General features: G+C 47.2%; 1 protein-coding gene across 3 annotated transcripts in view; it reads left to right on the plus strand.

The window, feature by feature from the left end:
* Positions 1–29: 29 nt before the first annotated feature.
* The window catches only part of GNL3L (G protein nucleolar 3 like), a 26,856-nt gene continuing 4,705 nt past the window's right edge, over positions 30–22,180 (plus strand). Inside the window, exons 1-15 of one of the 3 annotated variants that reach the window (XR_003677829.2) lie at positions 30–116; positions 2,575–2,644; positions 9,325–9,365; positions 10,199–10,306; positions 11,046–11,159; positions 11,897–11,980; positions 12,514–12,670; positions 13,575–13,678; positions 15,406–15,550; positions 17,585–17,672; positions 18,163–18,337; positions 18,424–18,566; positions 18,875–19,011; positions 20,553–20,631; positions 20,819–20,946. Coding sequence is in view for 2 of the 3 variants with exons in the window: in XM_007117777.4 (XP_007117839.1) it covers positions 2,626–2,644; positions 9,325–9,365; positions 10,199–10,306; positions 11,046–11,159; positions 11,897–11,980; positions 12,514–12,670; positions 13,575–13,678; positions 15,406–15,550; positions 17,585–17,672; positions 18,163–18,337; positions 18,424–18,566; positions 18,875–19,011; positions 20,819–20,946 (1,443 nt within the window). In the remaining variant the exon portion in view is untranslated. The remainder of the gene's footprint in view (positions 117–2,574; positions 2,645–9,324; positions 9,366–10,198; positions 10,307–11,045; positions 11,160–11,896; positions 11,981–12,513; positions 12,671–13,574; positions 13,679–15,405; positions 15,551–17,584; positions 17,673–18,162; positions 18,338–18,423; positions 18,567–18,874; positions 19,012–20,552; positions 20,632–20,818; positions 20,947–22,180) is intronic. The other 2 variants (XM_007117777.4, XM_007117778.3) reach the window with 2 other exon arrangements.

Here is a 22,180-nt window from a genome sequence, read left to right on the forward strand (position 1 = left end):
GGGTACGCGCCCAGCAAGGCTGGGATCCGGAAGTCAAAGCCTAACGCCGCGAGCGCAGCCTGTGGGCCGACAGTGTTGTGCTGTCTTCTCTTCTCCGATCTCCGCCGGAAGTGGAGGTAAGACATGACTCTCTTTTTTCGTGGTGAGCGCTCATCCAGCTGGCCACGCGGAAGGGATCAACTATTTCAGGTGAAACCAGAGGCGCCCTCTGCCCTGGAATAGAGAGGTGAAGAGTCGGGTTCCTTCCAGGGTAGAAGGGCCCGGATGAGAGGCAGGGATTGCTCGGCCTGTGGACATGCGCCCAAACACATTCTTGCGGGATAGAGGGGCACGGACGCACCTCATCTGGACAGGTGTAGACCCCTGGACACACTGTATGGAGAGTTATAGACCCCACTTGTGTGGAGAAGCGTCGAGTGCCCTCCTCCTTTTAGGGTAGTGAGGTTCCATTCCGTATTTTCCTGGTGTAGACAGGCGTGGACACCCTGAAGGTGTGGCGACATCGACCCCACCCATAAAGAGACACATCTCCCTCCTCACGAGGCTGAATGGCACAGATTTCTACCGGCGCTAAGGCACACAGATCCGCCTCGGCGCGCACCTTTTCCCTTAGGACAGAGGCTTTGATGTATTTACCCCCACCCCCGCCCGACCACCAGAATAGAGGAGCTCCGAAATTTTAATATACAGAGGAGTGAGCCTCCTTCCCTTAGCGTCAAGACCTAGAGACCTCCCTACCTCGCCCCCGTGTAACTAATTGACTGATGTCCCGCCCCCGCTCCTGCAGAGGTGGTAGACCACCCCTCCCTAAGTGTTTGGAGGCACAAGTCTCATCCCACAGAGAAGCACGCAGATTTACCCCTTCTAGGCTAGAGTGAGTCCCCATTATGGAAAATCAGATCTCACCACCTCCTCCCCAGGCGCTGGCTTACTGAATTTGTAAAGGCTTGACCCACCAAAAATGCCCCGCAGCAAACAACAGCAGACCTTAACCCACGAAGAGACAGTTAGAACTGCCTCTCCTGGGGCCCCCGGGGAAGAAGGGCTCAGATTTATTCTCCTTTTTTTTTTTTTTTTTTTAAAGTACGCGGGCCTCTCACTGTTGTGGCCTCTCCCGTTGCGGAGCACAGGCTCCTGACGCGCAGGCTCAGCAGCCATGGCTCACGGGCCTAGCCGCTCCGCGGCATGTGGGATCTTCCCGGACCGGGGCATGAACCTGTGTCCCCTGCATCAGCAGGCAGACTCTTAACCACTGCGCCACCAGGGAAGCCCTATTCTCTTTTTTAGGTAGACACAGATCATCCCTCCTCTCCCCCCTTTCCCAAGGATTTAGAATCACCAACTGTAGGAAAGGAGAGACCCCAAGGGAGCTGAGAGGTGCCCTCCAATGTTGAGAAGCAGTGACATCACTGATCACCCCATAGTGCGTGCATATGGGCTCCCCCCTTATCCGAGGTAGAGGAGCTCAGATCTTTTTCTCCCAATCCAGGAAAAAATACCACGGGAACCCCCCCCACCTACTGTAAGGGCCGTTCCATTGAATGTATAGCTGCATTCCCCCCTCCCCCGTGCAGAGAACCAGAGGTCCTTTTCCTTAAATATTAACACACTGCTGACTTCAACCCATACACAAGATAAACAGATCGTGCCCCATCCCATCTCCCATGGAAGGGGCTAGAGTAACCCACTGCAGGCAAGGTGCAGACCCCGTTCACGCAAAGCTGCATAAATCCCCCCTTTGTTAGCATGGCACTAATGTCACCTTGTAGTGGAGATCAGTATATCAGTCCCATCTCATGGCCCTCCCTAGGCTAAAGCGACTCAGAGTACTCCCCACCCCCGGTCCCTGCACAACTTACAGATGTACAGACTTGTGCTCCTCTCCCATGCAGTGGAGATGCACACAGCCACTGTGCTGGTTTATCTAGTTCCTCTGTATCCTGGAGTAGAGTGACAAAAGGCATCCTGCCCTCCTCCCCCCTGTCACCAAGGAACAGACTCCAGCCATACATACAGGTGCACATTTTTCCCCCCTCCCCCAAGATTTTGCACTGACCTCAGTCCACATAGACATACAGATAAAAAGCCCTATTCTGAGGTCCCTTTTCCCCAGGGTAGACTCCTGGGATATGTCTTTCCCTCCCACTTCCAGGGTAAATGAGACATGGAACCCCCTATTTGGGGAAAAGAGGTGCAGTTAATACCCTATGTAGAAACAGATTGTCCTTGCATACCCCTCTCCCCTTAGAGAGGTTTAGTGCTAGTCCCTTACCTAGGGTATCCTGTCTGATGCATTGAGGCACTGACTCCACCCAGGAAGAGAGGTTTCGACCTAATTTCCCTTTGGGTAGTGTGACACTACCTTCCCTGTAATATTATTATTATAATTAATTATACTCAGCCATACCAGGCGCCAGCTCCAGTATAACCCCTTCTCTCAGATTCCTCTAATTGTTAGGGCTTCCTTATCATGTTCTTTAACATTTTATTTTGCCTTCAGGGGGCTCAGAAGGGGCTTATAGCATTGTGGCTCCTCTCTCTGTCTTCAAATTGGTTCTTCTCCCATTCCAACAGGAATAAAAAAAGCCTGCAGATTTGAATCTACCTTCTTTCAAGCTAGTCATCATGATGAAACTTAGACACAGTAAGTTTCTTTTACCACTCCTTCCCAATCCTAAGCTTTAATGAATATTCATAGTATTTTAAAAAATTGCCCAGTATGAACCAGATCATTCAGTCTGTCTTTTACGTATGGTATTATTGTTGTCTTCCCAACTTCCTTCTGAGGTATAGCTCCCCTTATCCCCCATACCCATTTTACAGATAAGGAAACTGAGGCTCAGCAAGGTTAAGTGACTTGACAAAGAGACTGCAGGTGAATAGCAGTAAATACCATATTACACTGCCTATAACCCCAACACAGCCTAGCATTTTTCTTTATAAGTTGTACCTTTAAGTTGGTATCATAGGTTGTACTAGTGGTTAAGAGCATGGACTCTGGAGCCAGACTGAGTTTGAATCTCAGCTCTTCCACTTATTACTTGTGTGGCCTTGAGCAAGTTACTTACCTTCAGTCTAGTGGGGGAAGAGGAGGGTAAAAATAGTTCCTACTTAATAACGTAATAGTATTTGCCTAACAGTGTTGTTGTGAGGATTTAATGAATTAAAATAGGTACAACACTTAGAACAGTGCCTGGCACATAATAAGCACTCTGTAAGTATTAGCTTTAAAGATTCAGCCTTCATTTCTCTTTGGAGTTTAGCCCCTCAGAGTATGCATACACTGTCTGCCGCTGAATTATTGTCTGACCTCTCTTGAGCTTTGGATTTTTCTTACTTATAAAACAGACAGTGTGGATAAATTACTGTTCTTTCTGCCTTTATGACTCTTTCCCTTTCCTTCTCATCCTTTAAGGGGATAACTCTTGCTTGTTTTTCAGATTTCAACTTATACATCATTTCCTCTGGGAATCCCTTCTGTTAACCTCCTCCCTTGGTTTCCACTTGTCTGTGTACCCACAGGAACCAGGGCTGTTGAGTCTATGATTGGGTCTGTCTCTTTCACAACACTGTTAACTTCTCACTGACATCTGGGTCATCTTTGTGTCCCAGGGGCCCAGCATGACCAGGCATAGCTATTTGGCACTTACTGTATGCCAGGCACTAGAATGTCTCAATTAGTAGTGCTAACTCAATCCCCCCCTCCTCCCACCATGGTGCTTACAGCGTAGAGGGAGAAGACAAATGTGATACATGGACTCTTTCCTATAAGAGGGAAGGCAAAGGCAGTAGGACAGGTCTGGTTCTGTGCTTCCCTGCCTTTATCCTGCTATAGCCCAAGCAGAAAATGATAACATTTGGATAGCACACTGGATAGACTGGATGAGAATTGTGCAACCCAGTGGCCTTGTTTTCTGTGTGAATTGTGGCCCTGCCTATGTAGGGCTTGGTGAAAAAAAATTCACTTACTTTATATAATCATAAAAATTTCATCAAGAATCAGACTTTGGTTATGTTAATACCAAAAGCAAATAATCATTTTTTCACGCAACACAAGAAAAGTGAACAAAATTAGTTATACTCTATTTAAGAATATCAAATACAAGATAATAATAGAATTATTATTTTTTAAATTAATTTTTATTGGTAATAGTATTATTAATAGTGATGAAAAACACAATAATTACCTGGTGAAATAGAGTATATGCATACAAAGGAACCCTGGCAGTTTAAAAAAATGAGGAAGTAGTATATGGAAAGACTATTATATGGAAAAACTGTTAGATGGAAAGATCTCTAGGATTTGTTCAGTGAAAAAAGCAAGTTGCTGACAGAAGTACATAGTATGTTACCTTCCCTGAGAGAAAATGGAGGGAAATAAGAATATATGTTTGTATTTGCATAAAGAAACTGAATGATGCATGACAAACTAATAAAGTGGTTTCTTGTGGTAAGGGGACTGCAGTGGCTAGGGACAAGTGTGGGAGGGAGACCTCTCAGAATACATGGTTTTATTTTTATTTATTTATTTATCATAATTTTATTGGAGTATAGTTGATTTACAATATTGTGTTAGTTTCAGGTGTACAGCAAAGTAAATCAGTTATACGTATATCCACTGTTTTTTAGATTCTTTTCCGACATAGGCCATTATAGAGTATTGAGTAGAGTTCTTTATGCTATACAGTAGGTCGTTATTAGTTATCTATTTTATATATAGTAGTGTGTATATGTCAGTCCCAATCTCCCAGTTTATCTCCCCCCTTCCCCCATTGGTGACCATAAGTTTGTTTTCTACATCTGACATGGTTTTACTTTGGAACCATATGACTGTATTACCTGTTAAAGAACAATCATACATATCTGCATTAGTGGGAAAATGGTGAACATTAAATTAAATGGAAAAACTTTACATGTGCACACAAAACAAAGACTTTCACTGTTAAATTGCAACTGAAGTCTTGATCAGACTAACTAGGATGATTGCAGCAGAAGATGGGGGAGGTGCTTCATGGTGCAGCTCCCTACACCCTGGGCTAGAGATACCTTGGACCCAAATGGTAATGATAATGATTAAATCTGGGAAGATTATTGAGAAGCCCTAGAAAGTGTTCAGATACAGTTTCAACTTTTGTACATTTTTGAATGGCTATTAAAAAGGAGGGTATGTTTTATCATTTAAAAGATTTACAACCATCAATGATTGGTGGCACAGGTATGTAATCCATTATAATGACAGACTGGAATGTAAGCTGCACAGGGAGGGAAATGGGGTGGCCGTTGAATAAAGAACCGAGTGGCGCCAGTGTTTTGGAAGTCTCTAGGAGGTTGAACAAATGTGCTTGAATAGAGTTGAGAGGGGTGTCTGAGATTGCTTTCTGAAGTACAAGCAGTTATAGATGATGATCATAGATGTCACCATAGCAGTGGGTGGGCAGGTGGCTACATGGAATGGGGATGTCAAGGAAGTGGGAAACCTGAGCGTTGGAAGGGGCCCAGTTATCACCAAAGTTGCTCAGGTTGATGATGGCAGGAGTTCAGTTGAAAGTAAAGCTATGGACTTCCCTCGTGGCGCAGTGGTTAAGAATCCGCCTGCCAGTGCAAGGGACACGGGTTCAAGCCCTGGTCCAGGAAGATCCCACATGCTGCGGAGCAACTAAGCCCGTGCACCACAACTACTGAGCCTGCACTCTAGAGCCCGCATGCCACAACTACCGAAGCCTGTGTGCTCTAGGGCCTGCGTGCCCCAGCTGCTGAGCCCACATGCTGCAACTACTGAAGCCTGTGCACCTAGAGCCGTGCTCTGCAACAAGAGGAGCCACCGCAATGAGAAGCCTGTGCACCACAGCGAAGAGTAGCCTCCGATCGCTGCAACTAGAGAAAGCCCATGTGCAGCAACGAAGACCGAATGCAGCCAAAAATTTAAAAAAATAATTAAGAAAAAAAAAGCTATGAGCTAGGTGCTTCAATAAAAGAGGAAAAGTGACTCATAGGTGACAGGCATAGCAGCAGTCTCAAAAAAAGCAGGATTTCCCCCCCTCCCCCCTCTTTTTTAACAAGAGGGAGAAATTGGTTTGGCAGTGGTGAGTCTGCAAGATACCTCCTGTACCTACTGGCTCCAAGGTATTCATGTTCATATAAACTAATAGCCACCTTTCAGGCCTGCAGGTGAAGCAGTGTCCTCAGGGGAGAGCTGAGTCTCTATTAAGGCAGGAGGTTGAGGAATTGTTCCCAAGAAAAGATGGAAGAATTAGGGGAGTGCTGATCTCCCAAGTGGGAGTTTCAGAGGGCATAGTGGGAAGTCGGATGCAGGGGTAAATGGAGGATGGGGGCAGAGTCACTGCCAGGCTGGGGATACAGGGATGTAGTGGGGTGAGAGTATGGGAGATGATGGATGAATGGAGAGATCCACCTTTGAGTATTGATATGAGAGTTGGTGGATGGAGATATTGGTGGTCAGAAAGATTTAAGGAAATTCTTCAAGGTCATATAGCTAGGTAGTTATTGAGCCAGAACAGGAACCTAGGTATGTCTGGCTAAAAAATGATAGCTGTTTTCTCTCTGAAGCTATTAAAAAACAGTAACAGCGGCTCCTGGGTGTTGCAGTGTTGTGAGTGGTGACTGCACCCCTACCCTCTTCCTCGCTTCTCCTCCCCCCTCCTTCTCCTCTCTGAAGCAGATGTTTTTCCCCACTTTAAGTGATGTATATTTTCTTTCATCGTGTGCCTGTATCCAGTGCAGGCCCTCATTTTCCAGGGAAGTTAGGCCGATGGAAATTGTTGAGTAAAATGGCCAGACCTGGTTCCTTCCAAACCTCACATTCTTTTCATTGCAACATGAGTACTTTGGAAGAAAAGGAGACTTGGGATCTGATTTTTTTTTGTTATGGGGAAATTCAGCCCATTCACATTCATTATGATAACTAATATGTTTGGTCTGATTTTTACCATCTTATTTTATATTTTTTGTTTGTTTCTTCTTATTCCCTTATTACTTTAAAAAAGTTTAACAAGTTAAAAAAATCCTCCACCTGGACTTAAAATTATGTTGGTAATTGCATTCATATTTATATCAAGCATAACTAAATTTTTCTATCACTTTACCAAAGTTAAATAACTATTTTTGCCCTACTTTTCCAAAGTGAGACCTTTAGCATGATTTTATGCTTATTTTTGCTGGTACACTTCCTCAAGTAGTTTTGCCAGAAAGGGAACACAGGTGGTAATCTTAGCACATGTCTGTCTTTTACCTTCACGTAAGAGTGATATATTGATCAGTTATAGGAATTTAGCTTGGAATATGGTCCCTTGTCTCAGTACTTTGTAATGGTTATTCTTCTGTCTTAAGTGTTCAGAATTGTGGATTTGAGAAGGCTGTCTGCTTCTCTCACCTTTGTTGGGAATGCCTTCTATTTGGAAGTTTACAAGATTTTCTCTTTATCCTTGGAGTTCAGAAATTTCATCAGTGTATGCCCAGGGCATGTGTCTTTTTTGTTAATGTTGATGCTCCATGAGCCTTTCTAGTCTGAAGCCTCAATCCTGTTTTCAACTTGGGAAACTTTCATCTATTATTTTAAAAAATAATTGCTTCTCCATTTGTATCTTTTCTCTTTCCGGAACTCCTGTTAATTTAGGTACTAGCTCTCCTGAGTCCATTCTCTATTTTCTGTTTTTACTTTTTTTTTTTTTTTTTTAAATTTGGGTAATTGCTTCTCCATTTGTATCTTTTCTCTTTCCGGAACTCCTGTTAATTTAGGTACTAGCTCTCCTGAGTCCATTCTCTATTTTCTGTTTTTACTTTTTTTTTTTTTTTTTTAAGTTGTGGCGCGCGGGCCCAGCAGTTGTGGCTCACGGGCTCAGCCGCTCCGGGGCATTAGGGATCCTCCCGGACCAGGGCCCGAACCCAAGTCCCCTGCACCGGCAGGAGGACTCCCAACCACTGCGCCACCAGGGAAGCCCCTGTTTTTACTTTTCTTTGGATTTTTGTCCTGTTTTAAGCAAGCTCTTCCCTTGACCTTCTAGCTTATTAATTTGGTTATTAGTGATGTCTGTTCTGTTTTCCACTACATCAATTGAATTTTTATTCAATATCAAATTTTGGGAATCTTTATCTCACACAGTTCATATGAAGTATCTTCTTGAGTCTCTTTAAGAACTTGCAGTAGTATTTATTTATTTAATTAATTTATTAAAAAAAATTTTTTTTGGCTGTGTTGGGTCTTTGTTGCCTCGCACGGGCTTTTCTCTGGTTGCGGCAAGTGGGGGCTACTCTTCGTTGTGGTGTGCGAGCTTCTCATTGCGGTGACTTCTCTTGTTGCAGAGCATGGGCTCTAGGGCACAGGCTTAGTAGTTGTGGCACACGGCCTCAGTTGCTCCGCAGCATGTGGGATCTTCCCAGACCAGGGCTCGAACCCATGTCCCCTGCATTGGCAGGTGGATTCTTAACCACTGTGCCACCAGGGAAGTCCTGCAGTAGTATTTAAATCCTCTGTTTCCTACATTAACTCTGCTTTGGTGTGAACCACCTAGTGTGATTGGGGAGCCTGTTCTCTGATAATCTCAAGCTGCTCCTATATTTGTTTGTAGCATATATCCTGACCTTCCAGAACCTCCCCCTGTAAGAATTCCTTTAGCCCCCTTGCAAATGGTGAGAATTAAGGGAAGCCATTCTTTCTGAGAGGCCAGCTGTGAAGGAGATGACAGACGGGACTCCTCATTGAAGTGGGAAGAGGCCCCTTAAGTTCCTGGGCTTTGTTAAGGAGTGATTGTAGAAGGTGAACTCTCTCCTCCTTAAATCAAAGGGAGGTTGCAGTTTAGCTGCATAGCACAATTCCCTTTGGAGGCAATGACATGAGCAGGGTCAGCAGGAAGGGACAGTTCTCTCCCCATGTGCTGAGGGCATCTACTCTGGCTTAGCTGGCTGGGACTCCTCAGAGTCCCTAACCAGGGACTAACCAGGGTCCCTAACTCCAACCCTAACCCTCAGATCACTTTCCCATGCTATCAGCCCCCCACCTCAGCCTGGTGCCAAAATTGTTGAGCTGCCCCAGCTAGAAGCTGGAAGAGAGAAAGAGGAGTCAGAAGTGCACATTCAAGTTGCTCTCTTCACAGGATTCCCTTAAGAATTGTTTCAGTTTGCACTGAATACCCCAAACATTTATATCCAGTACCTCCTCTGACACTGTTGCTGCCAGCTCCGTGTCTGTCTTGTGCGCCTAGACAGACATGGTGTCTGAGGATTCCTTAGGTTCCCAGTGTGGCCTGACCTCCATTAAGGTTCAACAAACGTTGGGTAGGTGGATGATGGCTTTTTTTTTTTCTTTAGAAAATAAAAAGCCAGGTAAAAGTTCCAAAGGCTGCAAGAAGGTAAGTTGGTTCCACGCTCAGGTAAGGTATACCCATTGTTGGCGACAAGGTCAGGAACAGGTTACCCACCCTAGGAGAGGCCCACAAAACCAGGTAGATATTGGGTGACTCCAAACAGAGCACTGCATTGGAATCAGTAGATCTGGCTTTCCCTCCCTCTCTGGGTGGCTTCAGCAGAGAAGCAGCAGCATTTATTAAGTTCCCACCACAAGCCATACACTGCTTTGTGCTTGGTTTACCTTGGTTAGGGATTGTCATCATCCTATGTTTTAGATGAAGAAACTGAGCCTCAGTGAGAAAGTTCTTAGGTTCAAGGTAGCACAGCTAGGACTTGAGTCTGTCTAATTCCCAAGTCACTGTTGCTCATGGAGAGGAGGGAGGTTCAAACAGTCTTTGGCCCTAGCTCCTGGATCTCCTGGTCCTGCTGGGAAAGTTGTGGACAAGTTGGACTTGGGTCAGAGCAGCGGTTCTCAAACTTTAACTAGCCCTCCAGAATCACCTGGAGGGCTGGTTAAAACACAGATTGCTGGGCTCTACCCTTGCGTTTCTGATTTGGTAGGTATGTCTTGGCATCTGATAATTGCTATTTCTAACAAGTGCCTAGGTGATGCTGTTACTGTTGTTCCAAGGGCTGCACGTCCCTGCCTGGCTAGGGGAAGAAGGGTCTCTCTCTAGTCAGATGGGCAGACCTCTTGGGACAGAACCCTTTTTGTTTGCTTCTCTCCCTTTCCCCCAACAACTACACTTCTGAGCAGCTTTAACACCCCCTGGGAAGGGTGATTTCCATGGGTTCATTAGGTCTGTTCATTTTTTCCCTGTTGTGTGGTGACCAGCCTGCAAAGCAGAATGGGAAGAAAGCAGCCACCAAAGTGGCCTCCGCTCCCCAGTTTGTTCACTCCAATGATCATGCCAGTCGGGAGGCTGAATTAAAGAAGAAGAGGGTAAGCCTTTCCCTTGGAGAGAGAGGGCCTGGCTTGACTGCCAGTTCCACAGAAATGTTGAAAGGCAAAGGCCAGAACTGTTAGGGTTGTCGAGGCTGTTTGTGGAAAGGGGAAGAGAGGGCGGTTGCCTTGATACTTGATTTAGTGTCTCCATCTGCTCACCTCCCAGTCCATGGCTGTCTGGTTTATGTTCTCATTGCTCCACTGGAATGACCCCTGCCAGCCTCACCAGCATGTTCTCTGATATTAGACTCATGGATAGCTTTCTTCCCTCATATTATTCAAATTCTCAGCATTTGAGACCATGATTTTTTTTTGAAACACTCTCACTTTGGCTTTCCTGTCATATCACTCTCCTGGATGTCCTTCTTTCTTTTCTGCAGTCTCTTTTGCTGCTCTGTAAATGATGGAACATCCCAGGACCTTGTTTTCTTTTCCTCTCTGGTCTTAAGTGCTTCCCGCTGCCTAGAACACATTCTCTCTCAGCTTCACATACCTTCCTTGTATTAGTGTCTGCCATGCTTTCCCTTCCTCCATCTCTTTGTCTTTTTCTTTCTCTCAAACCCCTTATCTCTTGCTGTCATATCTTCTCCCTTCCTGTATCCCTGCTCCTCCCACCTGTGCCATGTCACACAGTTTTCTCCCTCTGTCACCTGCTCCCTGTTACTCTTGGTCTTCCATCCCTCCCTTAGACTGCAGACCTAGTCAGCTACAGCCCTGGTGTGCGTTCACTTGTTAGGTTGAGATGAGGGAGAAGCAGCAGGCTGCCCGGGAGCAAGAGAGACACCGACGCAGGACCATTGAAAGCTATTGTCAGGATGTCCTGCGACGCCAGGAGGAGTTTGAGCGCAAGGTAAGAGAGCAGTCTTTGCCTCTGGGTAGGACTGGTGCGGGTTTGCTCAAAAGCATCTTTTGCCATTGATCTGTGAAAAGGAAAGAGGAAGGGTGTGAGATTGTTGGAGGGGGAGTAGGGAGTCAGTTCAGAGAGGACGGGAAACAGTAGGGACATGGAGGGAGGGTGAGAGGGAGGTGAAGAGCCTTACCTGTGACTGGACAACCCTGGTTAGGTCCTTTATCCCAAGCTGGAACCCAAAGACTGGGGTTTGGGAGTGGGGAGGCGTTTGACTAGGGGACAGGGGGAGAGAAGGAGTGAGAACATGAGGGGAAAGTTAAGAGAAGAGTCATCTTCTTTCTAGAACTTCTTACTGCCTTTCTGGCAAATATTCTCATCTCACAGAATATACACTTTCCAACTCAAAGTTCCTTTTCTAATATAAAGTACACATTTTGCTTCCTCCATTCCACATTCCCCATAGATTGTTTTTCTCACTTATACCTCCCTCTTACATTCCTCCCTTATATACTCAGGTGCAATCCCAGGCCTCTAGCTGGTGCTCGAACACACACTTACAAATAGGCACACACATGGACCATGTGGGTCTATCCTTTCTTCTTCTAGTTCCTGGCTTTGTTGGCTGATACAGGCTGCTCTTTGGTGGGCTGGAACTCACATGGCTCTCCCAGCCTCACACGGTTGCCAAAGACAGCTCTCACTCTCTTTCCTCCCCTGGACCATTGTCTTTCCTTTAGGAGGAAGTTTTGGAGGAATTAAATATGTTTCCTCAGTTGGATGATGAGGCCACAAGGAAGGCTTATTACAAGGAGTTCCGTAAGGTATGGAGGCCCATTTCTTTTTTTTTTTAAATTTTAATTCATTTATTTATTTTTTGGCTGCATTGGGTCTTTGTTGCTTTGCGTGGGCTTTCTCTAGTTGTAGCGAGCAGGGGCTGCTCTTCGTTGCAGTGCGTGGGCTTCTCATTGTGGTGGCTTCTCTTATTGCGGAGCACAGGCTCTAGGCATGCGGGCTTCAGTAGTTTTGGCACATGGGCTCAGTAGTTGTGTCTTGTGGGCTCTAGAGCGCAGGCTCAGTAGTTGTGGCGCTCGGGCTTAGTTGCTCTGTGGCATGTGGGATCTTCCTGGACCAGGGCTTGAACCCGTGTACCCTGCATTGGCAGGCGGATTCTTAACCACTGCGCCACCAGGGAAGCCCCGGGGGCGCATTTCTTAAGGCCCTTTAGGGAGGGCATCAATCCAGTCTTGTCTCCTCTCTGCTTCTGTTTTTCCTAAGATGGAGACCTTCTTTCATAGGCCTGTTGATTGCTACCCAGTTCTTTCCCTGCCTTCATCCCTCATTCCCTGCCCTGTAGGTGGTGAAATACTCTGATGTGATTCTAGAAGTCCTGGATGCCAGGGACCCACTGGGCTGCCGCTGCTTCCAAATGGAGGAGACTGTCCTGCGGGCAGAAGGCAACAAGAAGCTGGTCCTGGTCTTGAACAAGATTGGTGGGTGTTGGGCAGTATTGGGTAAGGCAAGGCAGGGGCCAGGCCTTGTTGAAAAACTAGCTTGGACCAGACCCTGACACCCAGCAACTCAGTGGTATCCATAACAGTTGTGCAAGGTAGGAATTCTTGTTCGAGTTTTTAAAGCCAGGGATTTGAGAGGTGAATTCACTTGTCTAAACACATACACACCACACACATAGTACAGCAGAAGTTGGGAATGGAGTTAAAGCCTGTCTGCCTTTCAGTCCCCTGTTTTTGCCATTTTGAGCTTTATCTGTGACTGGCCAACCCTGGAGAGTTCCTCTTTTCTCCCAAGCTGGAACCCAGACACTGGGGCAGAAGAGCACATCGGCTCACGAGTCACTCAGGTCTGGGTCTATTCCCAGTTTTGCTGTCTGTTTTCTCTGGGATCTTGGACAAGTCATGTCACCTGAGAGCTTCTGTTTCTCTAGGTGTAAAATGGGCTGTGATTGTCCCAATCTCACAGGATTGTTGGAGAATTAATGATAAAGTGCTTGGTACATACATGTTCAGTTCTTCATAAATGGTAGCCATTTTTGTCAAGGTTATTCTTGACATTTGGCCCAACCTAGAATGATCCAGGGAGGGGATAGGAAGCACAGTCTTTGGGAGGCCCCTGGTACCCTGGGCCCCCTGATCTGGAAGGATGGCATCTAGGACCATACAGCTGGTTACCCATTCTCCTTGAGGAAACAGAGGTCTCCTCAGGGAGGGCCAATTGGTCCCCTAGACTAGACTGTACTTTCTAACTCTAACCTGGGGACTGGACAGGGGCTGTCAGTGCTAGGGAGATATCTGTTGGCAGGAGGTGGGCCAAGTCTTGGATGTGGGTGGCTGCATCTTTGGAGTGAGCCATCGAGGTGATGTTCTCCTTTCCAGTCCTCTCTGTTCCTATTTTCCCCAGACCTGGTCCCCAAGGAGGTTGTGGAGAAGTGGCTGGAATACCTTCGGAATGAGCTGCCAATCGTGGCTTTCAAGGCCAGCACCCAGCATCAGGTCAAAAACCTGGTAAGCTGGGGCCAGGGACATCTAGCCTCTTTCAGGGTAGCCTGGGGCTACACTGTTTTCTAATTATATCATTAACATAGAAATGTGTTTTCAATGTAAGATATTAAAGTATACAGAAACATTTGTTGCTTCAATGGAGAGAAACTGGGTCCTGGGGGACATTTTTTTTTCAGTTTTGCACCAGGTATAAAACTTATTTATTTAAAAAAATAAAGTAGAAAAAATAAAAACAATTACAGTTGACCCTTGAACTAAACAGGGGTTAGGGACATCCACCTTCTGCACAATGGAAAATCCGTGTATAACTTATAGTTGGCCCTTCATATCTGCAGTTCTGTATCTGCAGATTCAACCAACTGCGAATCATGTAGTACTATAGTATTTACTAGTGAAAAAAATTTGTGTATAAATGGACCTGTGCTGTTCAAACCCGTATTGTTCAAGGGTCAACTGTATAGATGAAGCTTGAATATCCTTACGCTGGTACCTCTAATTCCAATCTCTTTTATCCATACCCAGAAGTAACCACCATTGTTAGTTTGGTGTGTATCCTTCCAGATGTTTTTCTGTGCTTTATATTATATGTGGATGTGTTTATAAAGAGAAAATAGTGTTTGCGGGTATCATATATGTCATCCTGCGTTTTGTTTTTTTTTCCTTGAAGATCTTTCTATAGAGTTCTACCTTTCTGATGCTAAATAAAATTAGTTCCCAATTTTTTAAATCATTATAACCAGTACTACAACATGTACCCTTACACGTCTTGGCTAGTGGGCAAGTGTTTGTGTAGGTTGGGCACTGAGAGGTAGAGTGGCTGGGTCATAGGCTTTTTGCATTTTACATTTTCCTAGTCACTGACAAATTGCTCCCCAGCACCCCACCTCCTCCACCCCCACCCCTCAGTGGCTGTACCAATTTATCTTCCCACTAATGGGATAGATGAATGTGTGAGAGGGCTTATTTCCCTACACCCTTGCCAACATTTGATATCATTAAACATTTAAATCTTTGTTCATCTGGGAGAAACATGATATCTCCTTTATAATTTTTTGGCCTTTTTCATGGCAAAAATGTGATAAGCATCCTTTTTTAACAGCTTTCTTTCATTTGTGTTCCACTTCAAGGATATAGCTCCTTAATCTGTTTCTTATTAATAGATATTTAAGTCAATTCCTATTTTGAAGTACTGTGGTGGGTAAGTAAGGACAGAAGAGCTGAAAGGGCATTCTAGACAGAGGAGGTAGCATCAGGAGTAAGGAGATGGAGGCCGAAATGGCCTTGTCCTGTGCGAGGAATCAAGGGAAGGTAGACTTTATGTGGGCCAGGCACTATCTCTTTTCTCCACAGACAGGGAGGCTAACGTCCCCATTGTGTAGGCGAGGTTCACTGAGGCCCAGAGAATGGAATCAGAATTTGCCAGGCACACGCCTGTGAGAGGCAGAGCTGAACTCAAACCTGGCCTGCCTAGAGGCAAGGATGCTATCCTGCCCCTGCTGAGGGAGGCAAGAGACAGGCAGGGACAGAGAAGACTGGAGATGCAAAGACAGTGGAAAAATAGGCCTTGTGGAAGCAGGGAAATGGCAGGTATTCAGGGCCTGTGTGAGAAGCCCTCTGCTTCAGGCTGGGGGTCTCAGTGATCACAGGGAGGTGGCCCTGAAAGTTGGAAATCTGAGCTGAGATCATGTCTCCCACCTGATGCCTCTTCTATAATACCCCTCATTTTCCAGAATCGCTGCAGTGTGCCAGTGGATCAAGCCTCTGAGTCACTGCTGAAAAGCAAAGCCTGCTTTGGAGCTGAAAATCTCATGAGGGTTCTGGGGAACTATTGCCGCCTGGGTGAAGTGCGCACCCATATCCGTGTGGGTGTTGTAGGTAAGGCCTTGGGGGAGGTCATGGGACCCAGGCTTCTTCCTTGTGCAGGGGCTTCACTGGGGCAAAGGATTCTGGGAACTTCATGTTCCTTTTGTGGGGGGAGGAGAGGAGCTGTTCAGGAAGGGTCTTGTGATTTGTAATTTGGATAGGTGGACTTGGGAAGGCATACTCAGGATCACTATCGTGGTTTGAATGTTAGAACCATGGACCAAATGTGCGGGGCCGGGCTTGGAGTTGGCCTCATCTCATTCTACCAGAGCTGTGGGAGGGAGGGGTGAATATCTCCCTTTCATAGATAAGAACACTGGGGCTCAGAGGAGGGAAAGGGACTTGTAGGGCTCAGCCCTGGGTGAGACAAGGCAGAGCTGAGGTTCAAACCTGGAACCCAGGGTACTGAGGGAAGGCTGGTGGGAAGGGAACAGGGAAATTGAGAGAGGCAGAGATAGACCTGCAGGGAGAGGAAGTGAAGCTGGACACTGAGAAAAAGGTATAGATTTGCATACCTGAATAGACACAGAAGATTTGGAAAGCCAAATGGTGGGATTGGTGGGGAGTGGAAAGGGAAGACAGATGTGAATGACAGAGGCATGCAGAGAGAGGGAGATATGATCACAAAGACGTGTGCACAGAGACTTGCAGAGAAACATAAGAGGGCTAGAGACCCTCCCATGTAAGTAGAGAGGCAGACATGCATACCCAAGGAAAGAATGAGTGAGTCAAACACAGGGATAGAGAGAGATTCAGAGGGAGATACACATAGAAAGAGGCAGGAACAAAGATGCAGACACAGAGGAATGCACCCCCAGACCTATGCACACATACAGGTCCACAAACACATGTACACATCCAAATGTATGGAGACATGTACAGACCCAGAGGCAAAATACATGCAGACCAAGCTCTTCCCATACACTCACCCAACTCCACTTCCCCTCCCCAATCAAATAGAGCCACGGAGAGACACGTGCCCGGAAATACTCAACCCTCAGACATAGTCACGCCCCAGAGTCACAGAGACAGATACACGTCTATGATGAGACGGATATGTATGTATATATAGAGAAATAGAGACAGAGAGAGCATTAGGGAGGCACAGAGAAAAAGAGACACAGTGAAACACGTACGGAAGGACATACATGTAGAGAGACAAGCCCAGGGAGAGAAGGAACATGTACAGAGAGAGCTGAGAGGAGTTGGCATAGAGGGAATTACAAAGAGGCAGAACTGGTGGGGTGGGGAGAATTAGAGAGAAAGGACGATGGCCAGAATGAGATACAGTGAGACAAACCGGCAGAGAAAGAGGTGCCGAGATACACAGAGATACATAGACAAAGAAAGATATGATAGAGAAAAAGATGGAGTGGGAAAGACAGAAATGGGAAAAGCAGTGGTATTTAGAATGAGAACAACCAAGAGACAGAAGATATACAGAGACTTCTATACACGAGGGATATATAGACAGGCACATCTGTGAGGGAGCAGTACATGTGTAAGTTCTAGCACACACAGAAAGAGAATGGTGGGAATGAGAGACCCAGTGAGGAAGAAATAGACAAGGACATCCATAGGCTGAGAGGTGCTCACAGATGCCCAAACAAAAAAACCTGCACCACAGGCAGAAAGCTGCTCAGAGACTGACATCTGGAGATGAGCCCCCCCACCCCCTGCCAGGTGAATTATACACCAGGATGGATGGTTCTGTCTTATAACATTTCCCAGTGTCCACCCTCCACTGGATTTTGTTACAGAGGCCTTGCATTGAGCGTCTTTCCCAGGCTGTTTGTAGGTAGGAGGTGAGTGTCACATCTAGAGAGAGGGACACGTCTAGCCAGGGTGCTCACATATGGAGGAGAGGGGTAGAAAGGCCATGGAGGGGGTTGGTCAGGGCCTTGGATGGGAAGGCAGGAGGCCAGGCTCTGTTTTTGGCTTCCCCATGGCCTGGTCACACTGCCCCTGCCTGGGCCTCACACACAGGCTGTCCCAGATATTCTTGAGGACCCTTACTGCTCTGAGCCATCTGCTGCTCCTTTGTAGGTCTTCCCAATGTTGGGAAGAGCAGCCTGATCAATAGCCTGAAGCGCAGCCGTGCATGCAGTGTGGGAGCCGTTCCTGGGGTCACCAAGTAAGCACCTGCCTGCTCCCCCACTTCACAGATCCTTCACCCTACCATTCCCCCAACTCCCACTCCTTCAGCCCCTGTCCCTTATCTTGGACCAGCCTTTGATTCTTCCCTGGGCATGGGAGTCTCACTAATAGCCCTCATTTACCTGGCACACCCTAGCCATGGGCCAGGCCCCCAGCTGGGTGTTTCCGCCACTTAGCTCCTTGAAGCCTCCCCGGCACCATGCAAGATTGGGCTCTGACTAAGCAGCTCCACTTCCTTGGTGAAGCAACAGGCTCAGAGAGTCAGAAGCTTGTCTGTCTGTGGGCCTGCAGCTCAGTCCCTGGTGGTGGAGGCTAGACTAGCATCAGACCCCACATCTCTCCACCTTCATCTGTGTGCCATCTGTCCCACCCCTTCTCTCAACTGGGTGCTTGGAGCCTAGAGGATGCCAGGCACATCTGGGCTTATCACCATCCTGTGTCCTCATATCTCCCCTCTCCCGCCCCAGGTTCATGCAGGAGGTCTACCTGGACAAATTCATCAGGCTGCTGGATGCCCCGGGCATTGTCCCAGGACCCAACTCGGAGGTGGGCACCATCCTGTGCAACTGCATTCATGTGCAGAAGCTGGCAGATCCTGTGACCCCAGTGGAGACCATTCTGCAGCGCTGCAACCTGGAGGAGGTACGCGGGCCTCTTGCTTATGCCCTACCCTGCTCCAAGGGCCCTTCGTTCTTCCTAATGATTTTTCTTCTTCCTCTCTTCACCAGATTTCCAGCTATTATGGTGTCTCTGGGTTCCAGACCACTGAGCACTTTCTGACTGCAGTGGCCCACCGCTTGGGGAAGAAGAAGAAGGGGGGCATATACAGTCAGGAGCAGGCAGCCAAAGCTGTCCTGGCTGACTGGGTGAGGTGAGGAGGGGGCTAGGTGTAAGGGTGAAGCCTGCTGGGAGTCAGGCTCCACAAAGGGGATCATCTGTGTTCACTGCAGCGGCGGGGCAGCCTGACTTCTTGGGTAGGGAAGTCCAAGGCACTAGGTCACATCCTGCTTGGCAACTTATGCCCAGTGATTATCCAGCAGCTCAACCTCTTGTTCAGAAGCAACTGTCTGGGTTTTCTAGTTGACCCTCACTGTTTCTGACCTGAGAACTCATTCTCTCTTTGATTGGTCATTTGTTGTCTTAATGAGATCACCAATTTCTTCTCACCTCCCAATTCAGCGGGAAGATCAGCTTCTATACACTCCCACCCTCCACCCACACTCTGCCTGCCCATCTCAGTGCTGAGATCGTTAAGGAGATGACTGAGGTCTTCGACATTGAGGATACTGAGCAGGCCAATGAGGACACCATGGAATGTAAGTAAGGGCGAGTAGGTTGGCCTGCCTGGCACCTGGTCCTGCCCTAGTGGAGCCACACAGACCTGACAGCAGGTCCCACATTTGACCTCCCCCTGCTCTGGCTCTACTCTGGCTTGGGGAAAACTGTTTAACTAGCTTTAACCTTAATGTCTTTTCCCACAAGGTGGACAATTGTAATCTGGGTCACAGGAATATGGGGGTGGGGTGGGGTAGGGAGGCAGCTGGTTGTGGGCTCTTGGTAGATAGGAAAAAAATCAGCAAAGTACCTGGAACATGGTGCGGTATTTATGAAGTGTGAGGTTCCTTTCCCCATCTCTTGAGGCCTGGAGTAGACTGAGATACTCCTCTCAAAAACCCCTTCTCTCATTTTGCTCCAGGTTTTGTCACAGCCATTGCATGTCCATTTCTAGATTTTTACTTTTATCTGCATTGGCAGGTGAGGCATCTGAAACACAGAAGGGTGATATTTGCTAAATGGTGCATGGTCATTGACAGGCAGACGTGGCATTCAAACTAGCTCTCTTGCCGTGTTTTGAAGATTCTCCCAACTCAGTATCTAAGTGGTTAAAAGAATGGACTGCCTGGATTAGAATCTGAGTTTTGTTAGTTGTGTGGTGCTGTACAAGTTCTTAAGCTCTCCATGTCCAATGATGTCATCTGTAAAATGGGGACAGTAGCACCCACCTGATAAGATAGTTGTGAAGACTTATTTGATATGTAAAAACACAGTGCCTGGCATATAGTACATGCTTGGTAAATATTAGCTGTTATTAAGATGGTTATTTGTTGAGGTACAGAGGTATGACTTTCAGAAACTCCTGTAGGAAGTTTGTTCTCCTCAGATACTCTACCATCTGCAGCTCTGGTTGATGGCTCCTTTCTTCTCTACCCCACCCAAGAAAGGTGCCCGGTGCTTTCTGGGCCTATCTGTGGACACTCTGGGGTAGTGGAGAAAGCCTTGGCTGGCCTGGCTTCTAGTTACTCTGTTTCTGTTGAGGGCTAGTAGCTTTCCTTCTCTGGGCCTTTTAGTGTGCTTGGATTACAAATGAGGACAAGAGGCTTGCCTACCCCCATGTGGCTTTGGGCAAGTCAGCCCTCCTTCTGAACTTTGCTTTTCTATCAAGTGGGTAGTTGGGAGGAATTAGTGCTCACATTTTTATGATGATGCTGTGTGTGAGGGCAAGCGGGGCTCTGGCAGTGAGAATGTACTTTGGCAAAAGATTGAGGTCCTGGAAATTGAGAAGAGGGAGTGGTTAATAGTGAGAATTTCCTAGTTGTCCTAGTGTTGAATCTTGAAGAGTGATTAGGGATTAGAGGCCCAGGGAAGGGGATGGGGCCAAGTTTAGAAGAGGTGGGAAGGTAGTGTGGGCCCAGGGCAATGGACACATTTGTGGTTTGCAGTGGAGGCCAGCTCTAGGCAAGGCACCAGAGAGAGAGGGAGAGAGGCCCAGTCCTGGGGAGGGAATCCCAGTAGCTGCCATTTACAGAGCAGTGTCTCAGGCCAGTGCATTTCAGGCACTCTCTGCTGTGATTCACAGCAGCTCTTTGTTATAGGGCTTGTGGCATTCTCATTTTCCAGATGAGGAAGCTTGAGCCTCCAAGACCAGCTCCCAGCAGGCGAGTACCCTACTGCAAAACCCACATCTTGAATCCTTTATCATGTGGCCTCCCAGCAGGAATAAAAGAGCCTTCCCTACTGACTTCCCTGGGTAGCATCCACATATCCTTTCCACTGAGGCCTGACCAGGGGGGCTAGTAGCAGGGAGGAGCCAGGGCCCTGACAGTGGTATTTATTGTGTTAAAGGCTTGGCCACTGGAGAATCTGATGAGCTGTTGGGTGACATGGACCCGCTCGAAATGGAGATCAAGTGGCTCCATTCTCCGATGGTGAAAATAGCAGATGCCATGGAAAATAAAACCACGGTGTATAAGGTACCTGTTCTCTTTCTTCATGGCAACACTCTCCTCTACCCCGGGCTCTGGGAAATGGTCAGTCCCTTCCACCTGGCTCCCACAAGGTCCGCCTATAATACTGGGGAGATGCGGGTTGTTCATTCACACCCTGTGGGCTCCCTGGGTGCTAGGCAGGGTGCATCCTTTGCCAACCAATGGCAGGTCCAAGGAGGAGGCATGCTCTCTCAAGCAGCTTTCCCAGCCCAGCTCTAGCCTAGAGAACAGGATCCCCGTCTATCCACCTGCTTGTTCAAGTTAGAAACCTGGGCAACCCTGATTCTTCCTTCCTTCTAACTAGTATCCTGGATCCTATATACAGTCACCAAGTCTGTGGCTTCTCCTTCCTAAATCTTAAGAGATGCTCTTGGCCTCTTTCTATTCCTACCATTCCTGTAACCCTAACCTAAGTTTCCAGTTGTCTCCCACCTGGACATTTGTTCCATATGGCAGGTCCCAAAGGTCACCTGCCCTTTCATGGCTCCCTAGCACCTACAGGATTAAGTTGATATGCTGTGCTATGATCTCTGGAGGCTTTTTCAGACTCTACGTCTGCCAGTCCCCCATCGCTGCCCTTCGAGAGGTCACAGTTTAGTGGTTTCAACCACAGATATCTACATTGTGATGGGAGACACACAGGCTGGGCTTGGGGGCAGAGGTTGGGAAAGCATGGATCTAAGGGCCCTAACCTATACTACTTGTGGGTCAGGGAAGTATTCCAGGGGGCCTTGATGCTTGTGCCACGTCTTGAAGGTTGAGGAATTCTCTGGGCAAGGGGGACAGCAGCCTGTGGTCAGGGGCTCAGCCTGTGCACGTGCCAAGACCCAAAAGGGTGAGAGCGTGTTATTTTGCAGAAATCACTAGTGGTCTGAGGTGGCTGGAGTGAGGGTAGAGGCGGGGAAAGATGAATCTGGTGTCAGATCATTGAAGGCCTTGAGTTTGACTTTAAACCATGGGTAATAGGTAAACACTGAAAGTTGGTTATGTTTTGTGGGGGAGGGGAGGCAAAGGGTTTAAAATTTTCTTCCCATTTTGTTTATTTAAGATATTTTTTTGATTAGGTACATGGTATAAAATTGGAAAGGTAGGATATTCCCTGGTGGTCCAGTGGTTAGGACTCCACGCTTTCACTGCTGAGGGCCTGGGTTCAACCTCTGGTCGGGGAACTAAGATCCCACAAGCCATGTGGCGTGGCCAAAAAAAAAAAAATAAAGAA

The sequence above is a fragment of the Physeter macrocephalus genome, chromosome 21, assembly GCF_002837175.3.
Source record: "Physeter macrocephalus isolate SW-GA chromosome 21, ASM283717v5, whole genome shotgun sequence".
Taxonomy (NCBI): domain Eukaryota; kingdom Metazoa; phylum Chordata; class Mammalia; order Artiodactyla; family Physeteridae; genus Physeter; species Physeter macrocephalus.